Source organism: Pygoscelis adeliae, unplaced genomic scaffold (genome assembly GCF_000699105.1).
Source record: "Pygoscelis adeliae isolate BGI_AS28 unplaced genomic scaffold, ASM69910v1 Scaffold38, whole genome shotgun sequence".
In the NCBI taxonomy this organism is placed as follows: domain Eukaryota; kingdom Metazoa; phylum Chordata; class Aves; order Sphenisciformes; family Spheniscidae; genus Pygoscelis; species Pygoscelis adeliae.
This window is the reverse complement of record NW_008825614.1, coordinates 11323947-11337288: the sequence shown is the minus strand read 5'-3', so window position 1 is coordinate 11337288 and position 13342 is coordinate 11323947. Positions and strand designations below refer to the sequence as shown.

Genomic DNA, 13342 nt, shown 5'->3' with positions numbered 1-13342 from the left:
TAATTTCCTGCCAGGTCAGTAATCTCTTATCTATCATGTAGCTGCTGTCATTTCCCTTTTAGCCTGTTGATTTTCTAAGTGTACACATCTTTCCATCCCCCTCTTTTTCTTTCATTTTTTTCCCCTCATTTTTTCTTCAGCTCTGTCACATCATAGTCGGTGTGCACCTTAGGATCATATTTATCAATCACACTGTACCTATTAGAACAGTCAGTTATCATACCAAGAAAGATACTCAATTTCTGTGCACCTTTCTTTGATATCTGTTCTAGGCTGTTACTCCTGTTAGGTCTGTCTCATGGACTTCAGGGACTTTGCTGGTTTTATTTATTTTTTTTTTAATGGCTAAATACTGCTTTCGTGTGCCAGTTCTTGGAGTGTTGTGGAATGTACCGTCTGGTTATGTGAACATACAAAGTCATCTCTGATTCCAATTCAGATAGGATTACCATACAATTTTTATGCATTCATCTTCATTGGCTCAACCTGCTGTAATACATTGCTTTGGCTTGTAACAAAGGAGAAAATAAGAACACAATTGCAGAAATACAGCTGTTTGTTTAATTACTGAAAAGGAGTTGCAGAATGTGGCTTTGACAGGAACTCAGAAGCAGAGCTGGAAGAAGAGAAAGCAGTGTGAGAAGATTGCCCAAATACAGAAGAGTCCAGAATAAAGTTGGGCTTCCTTCCACATCTTTGTTGAGCTGGCTTCCATAGTAGGCAGGCTTCTTAAGGCCACTCTGAAAGTGACAATGAGCACCTCGTGTTACCTAGAGGAAGGAATCACAGGTATTTGTATTGAAGACCAATTTGATGAGGAAGGTGACTTGCATGGTTAGAAGTGCTGTGAAAGTGGAGTTTGAGACTGGACAAGTTTGGCAGCAGAACCCACAGAGGAAAGAAGCTCAGGTAGGTTCTTATACGTGTTTGTTTTCACTGTGTGCAAAACCACAGTGCATTTTCCCCTCCCTAAATGATGGCTTTGCGTGTAGGCAGGGAAAGAAGAAAGTGTCTTTTGAAGGTCTAGTTTGTTTTAACAACCCGTCTGTGACTGCCAGCGTAAAAACCAAGAGAGAAAATACTATTAACAACTGCAAAAATATTCCCAAGTGTGACAAATACTGATGGAGTTTCTAAGTAACACATTTTCAGTGCGCAGCAAACAGAAAATAAAACTTAGTAAACCAGACAGTTGAGCATTCAAATCAAATCCATGAAAGCCTTAAAATAATCTTTGTAAACAATTAACTGCATACATATTCAAGGTACAGTTTTTTTCTGTGTGTTTATCTTTGCAAACAAAGATGTAGTGCCTTGATTTTTCAGCAATTTTTACGTGCCATACTTGGATTCAGAGGTACAGAGAAGGAGGTGTTGTTTACTGCTGGTGGAGAAGGATAGTCTTGGCTTCGCTTGCAGAACCTGAGGGAAGGCTCCAGTTTTCCATGTCCATTGTCCTGTCCTAGATTGTCCTGTTGTTGTTCTGCAGAGGAAGAAGCACCTTCCCGTGCCATTCTGCACTCAGCCACTGTGGTTGCTGTCACTGCAGTGGGAAGGAGTCACCGACAAATGTGATTATGGAGCAGTTGCTTGCTGTGGGCTTTAAACGTGACAGCAAGCAAGACACCAGAATTATAGTTACTGAAATGAGTTTAGTAGTATATCGTGCATGATAACCTGGGAGCCAAATCTGAATGTTAGATGTGAGAAGTATTTGCTTCAGTAGGATCTATTTGGGGAAACTGTTATGTATTTTTCCTGCTTATCTCTTCTAGTATTCTAGTCCTTTACATATAACGGTGTTCACCTTGCTGTTTTTCAGTGGCCCATCTCAGGCTTTCTTGGGTGGCATCTGTTCTATGCCTAATCAAATGGAAGAGGAAATAGGCAAAAAAATGATGTGTTCACTGATGTTTTGAAGAGTGGAGCTGTGATGCTGAGATGGGGAAGAATGCACGTTAGGCCAGAGGTGAAAGGACAGAGTGCAGAAAGCTGTACAGCTGCAGTGCACAGATCCTGAGACAGTGAACACAGGTGGAACAAGATGCGTGGGGACATAAGCATCTCCTTGGTCATTGCTGTAAATTTACTCAATTGTATCTTACCAGTGCTGCGTACCTCTTCTAGTTTAGCTGCTAGCCTTGCATATTGCTGTACCCCATCCTCTTAATCCCAATGGTAATTACATGAGGGTTTTTTTTTAGCATAAACGCTCTGATCTGTGATACATGCAAGAGTAGTCAGTACATGTTTTACACAGCTTTAAAATAATCATTGTTCTTTATAAGTACTCAGTGAAAGTTCACGTTTCAAAAACTTGTACTTTCTCCTTCAAAGTAAACGTATGCCCCCATTGATCAGCACCTTCATAGAAAGTTTTACCAAATCACACCAATGTGAATTCAAGGCAATGTAATTATTCACAAACTGCACAGAGCAGCATGCTGTGTTACGGGAGTTGCGCTGAAGGTCTTTCAGCCATCTGGTGCCTCCCTGCGGCTCCTGGGCACGGCTCTTCAAAATCAGCAAGCCTGCCGTAGCTTGCCATTCCTTCCGTGGGACTGACGATATTCCTGCTCTCCCTTTGTAAAAGTTCAGGTGCACCTGTGATGATACAAATAACTGTCTTGCTGAACTCATCCAGCTCCGAGGTCTCTTCCTTGTCTCTTTCCATTTACACAGTGCACACCTGACAATTGCTGTGCACCTGCTCGCGTGATACGTACAGCTTTACTTGCTGGTGTCCAGGAGCCTGTTGCATGGTTTCCCGAGCAAGGCAGGGAAGGATACATCCCAAGATCACAATTAGCCTGACAACTAAACCAGCGAGAATGTGCTGGTATAGGAAAAATGTTGCCGCATGCAGCTTTTTAAAAAGTCCTCTGTTCCAAAAATTGCAAGCAGTGTGTAGTTTTCCTGACTGGGTTTGTTGCTGCACAAGTGAGCAGGATGGTATTTGAGCGTCACAAATACAACAGAATCGGGTGTCTTGTTTCTAAAATGGGCACGCAATCTCTGTTGATCTCTGCAGCGTTCATGTTTCTGATGATGAGTAGAAAAGGAAGCTATGTAAAAATGTGAATTATGGGATGGAGTGAGGAAACTAGGGCATTGTTCAAAGTCGTGATACAAAGGTAATGATGATAGTATGGAGTAGAAGGATTTAGTGGGAGCTTGATACTGTGTCCCTGTGATCTCTTTAGGGTTGTCAGTATGTGAAGTGTAAAGAAGCCCTCATAGCAATGTGCTGGTAGGGATGGGGCCCCCTCTGAGACACTGTGCGTACCTTCTGTGTAAAGTGTCTTTTATCACTCCAGGCGCTTGCTGAGAGGATTTGCTCTGCAGGCCAAATAACCATATTTGTATACACCCTGGCAAAACTTCAGGGGTAGTGGCTGTGCACCAGCACAAGTGGTACCAATAAAGCTTCCTGGAGTAGCGGTGACTTTAATGTAGATTCAGTAAAAGCTGTGTGCACAGAGAAGGGGAAGTAATTTATACTGTTATCACTGTGTCCACCTTAAATGTGATACTGGTAGGATTACTGCAGGAAAAAATAACAACAAAACCACCCCCAAAAAGGTTACATTCTTAATCAATGTGTTTTTAGTAGTAAAAGCTGTACGTAGACTGGGTCTGAGGACAGCATATTGGCACTATTTCGAAGAAAAAATACGATTAGAGTTCGTGCACATTTTTGCTTTTCTGTGCTCCTGCGATTCCTCGTACTTTCCTTATCTCCCTGGCAGTTGGGTGTTGAGTGCTAGAGGCTGCTGCAGCCTACTGCAGCCCCATGGGTCAGAACCCACCAACGTTGTACAGATTCTGTCCGGTAGTGACTGAAGGACAAGCTTTGGACTCCAGTATACTTGATTAAAAGGTCATCTTGGGAATCCAGTACGCTTCAACCAGTTGATGTTGAAACTGGTTCACGCTGGTATTTCAGTGTGTCCGTAGATAAATGGAGTTCCTCTGTTGTCTGTTACAGCTTTTACTTTATTTGGAGCATTGCTTAGGGATAATTAAAGTTTATAGGGAAGGAAATTGCAGGAGAGCATGCTTTTCATTTGCCATTGCTGCTTTTATCTGAGATCTGAGATTACTCTATAAACATCAAATGAGTCTCTGAGCACAGAGTAGGTTAGAATTACACTATCATTATAATGAGTAAAATGAGGGCCAGAAAGTTAAGTGATATGGTAAAATTATTGAATGATAGCATTGTGTCGCAGCTGTTACACTTAGGCATCATGAAAGCAATGTAAGTTTACCTCATTATGGAAATGTTAGATCAAGGAACTGGGTGCATGAAGAGCAGAACGTACCTCATTTCACAGCTTTCGAATGAGGCAAAGTTTACAGGAGGATGTAGTATACTTGTACTTAAAGCACAGCTCTGGAAACAACCATGGAACTGCCAGGCATAATCAGATGGAAAGAAGTACTATAAAAGGTGAAATAAAGAAAGCTTCTGCCATCTAGCCCCAAGAAACATCTCTCTTTGAACATAAAGCACATGGATCTAAGTGATGAAAGATCTGACCTACTAGTAACTACTGACGTTGCCAAGGCTTAGCAGTAACTGCACCATGCTGAGTCAACGATTCTTCACGTTGGAGGACCCCTGTTGAATGACAGCAGTATAATGCTATCAGATTTTCACATCTTTTAAATCTGGTGTGCTTTGCTCAGAAGTTCAGTGAGCATTGTTTTCTCTTTGAAATTCTTCAGCTGTGTCGCTGATGTAGTGTTCGAAAAGTTCCCAGGAAGGCTGTGGGTTTTGAAATGTTATCTGTCTACACATGATTTTAATTAAAAGTGGTTAATCCGCTGTGTTTCCCCAGTTTTTATTTTTCTGTTAAGATGCACTGTACATCTAGTCCATTAAAAGGTAGCTGTATAATATATGGCTAATGCAGTTGCTATTTACACTTGAAAATAATTTTAAATGGTTTTCTTAATCTCTTCAAAATTCAGTATTGCTATTATACCACAATCTATTTTGCAAATAAATGGTATGTATTGATGAAACATGTCAATATCCATTTGACTTATGAGGCTAAGTTAAATAATTCGAAGACAGATCTGTAGTGCTTCACATTATGCATTCTCAGAATTATTTAAATATTCATTATCACGAGTCTCTAATAGAGAGCCTTGTCACATTACTTATTCCACCCATGTGCCGTTATATGCTCGGCTTTTACAGGTAATTATTTGGATTGCTGCAGATCTGGGTAAATCCAAGTGCTAAAACCTTTCATACTTTATGAGGAGAGTGAAGGAACACTGCAAAATCCTTAGTTTGTATTTCTTATTCAGCTTGTGGTAATACAGTCTTCTTTAAACGTAGTGATTTGCTGTTTGTGTTTTATATGTATTTCAGTCCTATAAGATCATCAATTTTGCTCCAAGTCTACTGCAAATCATAGTATCAGATCAAGTTGAATTTCCAGTGCGTCAAGCAGGTGAGATAAATTCCTTGTTTCATTTTCTTTCAGTAGGAAGTCAGTCTGTTAGTTATTTCAACAGAGTATTGAGCTGTTGCGATGTAAGTTCATGTTTGTTCTGAATGCGGAAATGAAAAGGATCTATCTTTGCCGTTTCTTTCCTACATGAGGGTCAGATAAAACCATGGGTACAGGGTAGAGTCCTGCTTTGGCTTCCCTGTGTTTGTAGTGATCCCTACTGGATTGCTGTGATACTGATATGAAAAGAGAATGATTTCTGCTCAAAACTGAGTACCCAGGGAGCCTTAGGTATTCTTTCTTCTCGTGGTGAAGAAGTGGTGATGCCAAGACAAGTGGGAATTAAAAAAAAAAAAGTGGATCTCATTTGAATACATGTTTCTCTATTTGAATCCCTTTTCCTGGAAAAATGAAAGTTTCTGAAAAATGAAAAAAACCCCATAGTTCCCTAGGTCAAGGGTAGCCACATATGCTTAGTCAGTATCTATGGTGTCCGCTCACAAAAGTAGATATGAAGGAAGGTCACATCACTGTTAAGTTATAAATTTATAGTCTGAGCATGTCGAGAAAGATTGCCCAACTGTGTGTGTGAGTTCAGGTATGGTGATGCAGTTAACTTGAGGGTATACGTTTGTGTAAGATCAGATTCAAAATTCTCATAATCTAACTACTCCTATACAATATTTTTGATAGATAAAGAAAATATTCAGCTTTTTCAAGAAATTGATGAATACTGTTCCGTTCACAGGTCTGGTTTTATCCTATGGAACAGCATTTCCCATAGAAGCACTGCTGGGTTTTTTGTACGGATCCTATTAATCCCCTGAGTGTGTTGGGGCATGCTGACATATGCTGTTTGTCATGCTGGCGTGTATTTTTTCAAAGATAATCCAACTTTGAATGGCATTGTTAAACCATTCTGTAGTAAAGTTTGATGCTTAATCTAGAGTCCATAAGGTCATTTTTATAAATTAATCTCTCATTTCAGTATCATTCAGGGAAAAAAAACAGTATGTAGAACACAATTTTTTAAATTTTTGTTTTATTTTTTTATATTTTACAGAGTAGGTGTATAAAATAGAAAAGCACATTTGAATTACATTTGTAAGTCAACAGATTTCCCTGGGAATGTTTTAAAAACCAAGAATTTGTTTAAGAAGAAGATCTGTGAACAAAGTAAATTAAAGTCTTGGGCTGGCCTTTCTGGACCTGTTTCTTGTCTGAATATTCTGGCACATCATAGACAAAGAACTGTTTTTCCTCTTGCTCCTATGAAATATTTTACAAACTACGTGTTTTCATACTTCATAATTTGTCATCACTAAGAAAAATTACTGTAGACAAGGATATCTTATTTATACTTTAAAACCCTAGCTAGTAATCAACCAAAATAGTATAGGGATAAGAGTTTATTAAGAACATTCCTTTAATGTCTTACACCATATTTCCTATGTTTCCTAAAGCATGCCTACCGGCATTTTAGTACTGAGGCATAAATGCTGCTTTATTTTCAGTTGAAGATTAGCTTTATTTTTCATGGTCTTTCATGTGAGACAGAAGGGAACAATTCTAAGGGATTATGGGAAATCCTAATAGTGAGATAAAGCTTAGGGAATTCACAACAAACATTTCTGTCTGAATAGAAGGTAGGCCACGTGCCAGTTTCATACTGGGCATTTCCCCAAGCAGAGTGTCCCATCTGTGTGCGCAATGATTTGTTTACACGAGTCTTCCAAAACTTCACTTACTGAGCTTGAGTAGTTGTTTTAGGGATGAGTAAAAATGCAGATAAGTAGATTTTTGTTTGCTTGTTTAGAACGACGGAATATTATGTCCATATGGAAGACTGCTGTAATAAAGAACGTACCCTGATAGAAGCTGGCTGAAATACTGTCCTGTTCTGTTTAGGACCAGGCACTTGAGCCTGATCTTGCGTGGTTTTCTGACTCAGCTGTGCTTAGTGCCTATAATTGTTAAGAACTCATGCAGTGGTTTTCTGTCGTCTTTTCAACTCTTTGTTCTACTTTCAACTGTACTACATGTTGAGCACAGAGTAATGTGGAGATGTGTTAGAATTAAATTATTATTTCCCCAATGTTTATACTTAGCTGCCATTTACCTGAAGAACATGGTGACACAGTACTGGCCAGACCGTGAACCACCTCCTGGAGAAGCAGTATTTCCATTCAACATTCATGAAAACGATCGTCAGCAGATTCGTGATAACATTGTAGAAGGAATAATTCGTTCTCCTGACTTAGTGAGGTACTTTATATTGTATAGAGATATTTCTACAGCTCAAGTTTTCAGACCTACCGGTCTGGATGTAGTTAATATGAGAATATCAATTTCTTGGGAGATTAAGCAAGTACTTCTTTTGAAAATGTAATAATAATTTTACCACTTGTTTTTCAGAAATGTATTAACCTGGCTAAGAGCTCTGTGATGTGATTTGTCCTCTTACGGTGTAGTTTAAAGTGTCTTCTAACACTTTCTCTAGTGACAGCCCGTCTATTTGATTCAGAGCAGATAGTATAGAGGGCTCTCTGCAATACAGAATTACCCATTCAGAGAAATACTGCCCAAGATCATCTTTTTTTTAGTAGTAGCCCTTTTCTCAATTACTTTTGCAATTTTTATATGTAATCCCGCTATTTAACTGTGTGTTAGCATTCTTGATTTTAAGATGTTAAAAGAATGAAGAAATGCTGTTCTCTTTTTGCTGGAAGAATAGTTAAGATTCACAGACATACTACAGTCTATGATTGTTCACCGCACAAACTAAAGTGAGGCTGATAGCATGGGATTAGGGCGTAGCGTATAGATGTTAATCTTCGAAAAACAGAAGAAAATATTCCTCTTCTCTCCTCCTCCTCTCCACCAGCTAGGTGCCCAAAGATGTCTTTTTTTGTCAGTAGTCATATCTGGAGGAGGAGTGATTGTCTATAGATTGAAGTTAGGATTAGAGAAAACACTTTAGAAAAATAATGAAACACCAGAATGCATTAAGCTGCTATAGCATTGCTGTCACTGGAGGTCTTTATGAATAGATTAGACAAACACCTGCCGGGACTGCTTAGATCCTGCACTGAGACAGGAAAATGCACTAAAACATCCTTTCCAGTTCAGCTTTTCTAACATGCTCTGACACAGATGTCTAGAATCCCCACTGAAAGAGATAGTTGCTCCTTGCCAAGGTTGTGCTACAAGGTAAGGAGGCTTGTGCTGTTTCTGTGATAATGTAATAAAGGCATGTAGTTTCCCCTGCCATCATGTCATAAATACCAAGGCTAAGTTTATACAAAAGAACACAAAATAATGGAAGTTTGAGGAGTTTTTTTGCAAACTAGTTCAGGCATCATTTCATAACCTGATATTCAGAATGCCCTGATGTTACAATGACAATCTACATCTAAAAGGATTGTTGAAAACCCCGGGACAATCACCTGGAATAAAGTAGAGGGTTTCTAAATACTGGCTAAACTTGTAGATTTGTCAGAGGTTAAAAAAAACCAAAGAAACTTTACTGGAACTAGTCTGATGCTGTAATACTGATATTTTTCACTGTTTGCTTGTGAGAATAAGGGGGGAGGAGGAACCAAATCAGCAATGAGCACCAACTCCAAAGGCTTGAGGGGGAAGGTAAATTTGTACAAAGCTAAAAGGATCAGTAGATGGAGGGGCCCTTTTACTGAACTGCTTTGTAATAGTGCCTCCTTATGTAATGGACTGCAAGAGGATACCCAAGGAAAACTAAATATAGAGGGACCAATATTTTCCATAGACCTTTTTTTTAAATTTTTTTATTTCTTAGCGGAGTCAAGAGTATTTATTTACAGCTTCTAGTTCAGTGCCTCTCCGCTTTTTTAGTCACACCTCACTTTAGTCAATTAACAATCCTGTCTTGCCTCACCATTGTGAATGGCATCTAAAAGTGTGTGGAGGGAGAGGAATGGTAAGATGTTTTTACCTAATTGGCTCTGCCATATGCTTCAGAGGTTGAGGAGTGCTGTTCTAGAAGATCCCAGGAAAATTGTAATTTCTTGAGGAACGTCTGGCTTGGATCATAACACAAGCCAATATTGTTTAATAAAAATGTACAAAGTTGTGTTTTTGTGGTTGCTTTCAGCCTCATAAGCATGTAGAAGTATAAACATTCATTTTCGAAGTACAAAGCTAGCTGGTTTCATGAGCAATTAATTGTTTTCAAATATTGCCTGATGAGTGTGGAGAGGGAGGAGGAAGGGAGAAAAGTAGCTAAAATGTTCTGAAATTAGTTTCTTCCTTAAAGTTAAATCCCCTGGGATTTTTTTCCTTGCTTTTCCTCTGCCACTTCCCAGAACTCTTTCAGTGCTGTCAAAATATGTATGATACTTGTGTGATATGTATATTGTGACCAATAAAGCAAGATTTGGGATCTATCCTTTAATATTAAACACTATGCCACGATCTTATTTACTTAGAATATATTTCTTTTTCCCTCCTGCCATAGAGCCCAGCTGACAATGTGCCTCCGTGCTATCATTAAACATGACTTTCCTGGCCATTGGACAGCCGTGGTAGACAAGATAGGCTACTACTTGCAGTCTCAGAACAGTGGGAGTTGGCTTGGGAGCCTCCTGTGCCTGTATCAGCTGGTGAAGACTTACGAGTAAGTTGATGTCCATCAGTAGATGAGGAATCAGTACTTTTAGTCTCAGCTGATCACTGAGAATGACATTCTTAAGAATGCACTGGCAGTCCTACAAGTAACTCAGATAGAAAATGGGAATTAATAATTGTCATATGCTTCCTTTCCTGCAAATAAATGAAAACTATTCATCATCTTTATATCATCAGTGAATTGAAAGCAGAGATGCCAGCAATAATCGGTATGAATTTTCTGGAGGCTTTGTACTTTTGATCTGATTTAACCCATCTGTGAAAAATTTTGTAAATGTTTATAACTTCTTTTGTTTGAAGATTCCCCAAATGCTGGATATATGAATGCAAATTATTTTCTACTTCTGTCATGAATACAGTACTGTCGTTGTCATATACTCCTATTGCATATTGTTACCTGTACCATCCTCCTGATAGTCTAAACCCACAAAGCGTAAATTAGAAGTGTAGTGTGCTTTCTCACTCATTTAAAAAAAAAAATATCTGTTGTTAGAAACATATGTATAAACTGCACAAAAGAAGTAAAAATGGAGAAAGAGAGAATCTTTTCAAAACAAAGGAATTGTCTTTCCCTTTCAATTGCTGGTCACTTCTATTTGTTCAGCACCCAACTTGGGTTTGGCATTGGTATGAATGTCAGAGAAATTCAAGTCTCTGCTCCTCTGAGCTGACAATTCAGTAGTAAAGAACATTAGTTCTTTCTCCCAATAAGCTGCATTTAGATAAGGTAACATTTGTTGTTTTTCATTTCTCTGTTTATAGGTTAGAGAATTTGCACAAATTGTTGAGATGGGGCCTAGAGGAGGGGAGAGTGAATGAGCAAGTACTGGGTATTAATTTATATATTTTTTTAGGGTACAGAAATTAAATTTCTGGTGGGGAATAGGCATTAGAATTTCCAGTGTGTAGATCCTGGACCAATTTTTTTGTTTCCTTTGCAGATACAAAAAAGCAGAGGAACGAGATCCTCTCATAGCAGCAATGCAAATATTTTTGCCTCGGATTCAGCAGCAGATGATCCAGCTTCTGCCTGATAACTCCCATTACTCTGTACTGCTTCAGAAACAAATCTTAAAAATCTTCTATGCTCTTGTTCAGGTTGGCATCTGTGTAGAAGAAAACCGAAACTTTTACTCCGCTGGGCACAATGACCCCCTTCAGTCCACTTATGGGTGCGATTGAATAAGAATACCAATTTGGATGGGAAAAGTCATGTACAATAAACAGCTTTTATAAAAATATGTTCTTTATAGATTTTTCTACTTAAAAACTGGTCACATGATCCCCCAGATTAAATTTTTAATGAACGTAGGTACTTCTGCACATCATATCTGTAAGCTTACTGGAGAAATGTTCCTATTTTTTTGAAGTCCCACATAACCTGATATAAACTGTATGGGTATCTAGACGGTGCTGGTTGGCCTCTGAAAGTGTCAGTAGTGCATATTGTAGTACAACTGTCAAGTAGTGCACTTCAGTAGGTGGCATTTCTCATTACCTTCTGAAGATCTGGCAGAAATTATTTATCGAGGCACATGCATTTTACAGACATGAATTTGGCTTTTACAGGGATGAGTTTGGTGAGGAAGTACTTTTAGAGAATGAGCAACGAAACAAGATCCTACATGAGGGGCAGCCTGAAAATTCTTACTGGGGGTTAAAAAGCTAAAAGTTTGTTGTTAGATGGGGGGAGGATTAAAAAGATCCCAGGATCCTGTTTTACTTTTCAATAGCTTGCCTGAATATTGTCACTGTGCTTTGGATTTTGTAGGGAAGTAAGATTTACTAGATAGTAGCTAGGTAGTAATTAGGAGTACAGTTCACTTACTAAAATGCTATTGGTTTACCCAAGCCCTGTAGTATAGCTACTGCCGTGGTCCCTAAAAGTCAGCTGGGCTATTGTGAAGAAGAGGAAAAAATAAAAAGAATTGGCAAGTTCTCAGACCAAGGAACTTTCCTCAAATAGTGTCTGCTGAGAAATTCCTCTGTAAATTGTACCAAGAAGGATGCAATTAGAGTAGTATTGATATCTAACCCAATTAGTTTTAATTTTACTTAAAACCTCATCTTCCTCAGAATGTAACTACTGTAGAAATATTTTCTACCTTTCTCAGAGAAAAACAGTGTTTCGTGACTGTGGTTTTTTTTTCTTATTTCAGTATGCATTGCCGCTCCAGTTGGTGAATAACCAGACTATGACTCAGTGGATGGAGATCTTCCGTACTATCATTGATAGAAATGTACCTCCAGTAAGTTTTAGTTTTTTAAAGACCTCTGATACTTGCGTGTTGGCATTTGAGGAACAGTCAGTGTGAAGGTTTTCTAAGTGTTCTTTTTTTTAAGATGTCATCTATTTAAGATTCTTATCCTTGGAATAAGTGGTGTTTCTGACAGAAACGTAGGAAGATAAGTAAACTGTCAGAATTCCATTGTCTGAGGTAGTGATACCATGTAAACGCCAATCTGGGATATTTTGGAAGTTTCCAAATATTTTAGCCAGTTTCTCTCAAACAAGAATCAAAAGCTCATCCAAACTCATCATTTGTCTCCGTTCCTCTTTGTCTTTCATCTGTCCTTCATATTTCTTGAAGAACAAAATAAAAAGAGTAATTAAATTTTTGTTTGTGTGTACAACATTAACTGGCATTTCCTAAGTTTTTTAGAAATGTATTTCACAACCTTAACGTTGTTTTAATAGCTTTTGCATTAGTATATGGTTAGGGTGTATATATTTGGAGGAGTTAGTATCATGCTTAATTTTTAAGCCAGAGTGCACGCCACTGTGTAGTATTCAAGTATATGTGAGCGTTTCTGTTTTTTAAATATGCATAATTTTGAAAATTGAAGTACAGGCATTGTACAAGTATTGCACATATACAGTTATGTTGACTAATTGAGATACTTGGAAGTTCCTGAATGTTATATAACTGTTAACAGTCGATTAGTTTACTCAGCAAGGAATGTTTAAAGCATCATTTCTCTCAACAACACACACAGCTAATTTAAAATATATGTATTTATTTATAGGAGACTTTGCAAATTGATGAAGATGATAGACCAGAGCTGGTGTGGTGGAAATGCAAGAAGTGGGCATTGCATATTGTAGCTCGTCTATTTGAACGGTAACAAACTAACAAACTGATTAAAAACTAAGTTGGGGTTACAAACCTGTAATGTTACTTGAGCTGCAATTAGACAAGACAGTTTAGTTG

At 38.3% G+C, this 13342-nt stretch overlaps 1 protein-coding gene across 1 annotated transcript in view; it reads left to right on the top strand.

The window, feature by feature from the left end:
- Nucleotides 1-831: 831 nt before the first annotated feature.
- The window catches only part of IPO8 (importin 8), a 44362-nt gene continuing 31851 nt past the window's right edge, over nucleotides 832-13342 (top strand). The window contains exons 1-7 of the mRNA XM_009333033.1: nucleotides 832-909; nucleotides 5387-5468; nucleotides 7577-7733; nucleotides 9961-10119; nucleotides 11072-11228; nucleotides 12290-12379; nucleotides 13158-13252. Of these exons, the coding sequence (XP_009331308.1) occupies nucleotides 832-909; nucleotides 5387-5468; nucleotides 7577-7733; nucleotides 9961-10119; nucleotides 11072-11228; nucleotides 12290-12379; nucleotides 13158-13252 (818 nt within the window). The remainder of the gene's footprint in view (nucleotides 910-5386; nucleotides 5469-7576; nucleotides 7734-9960; nucleotides 10120-11071; nucleotides 11229-12289; nucleotides 12380-13157; nucleotides 13253-13342) is intronic.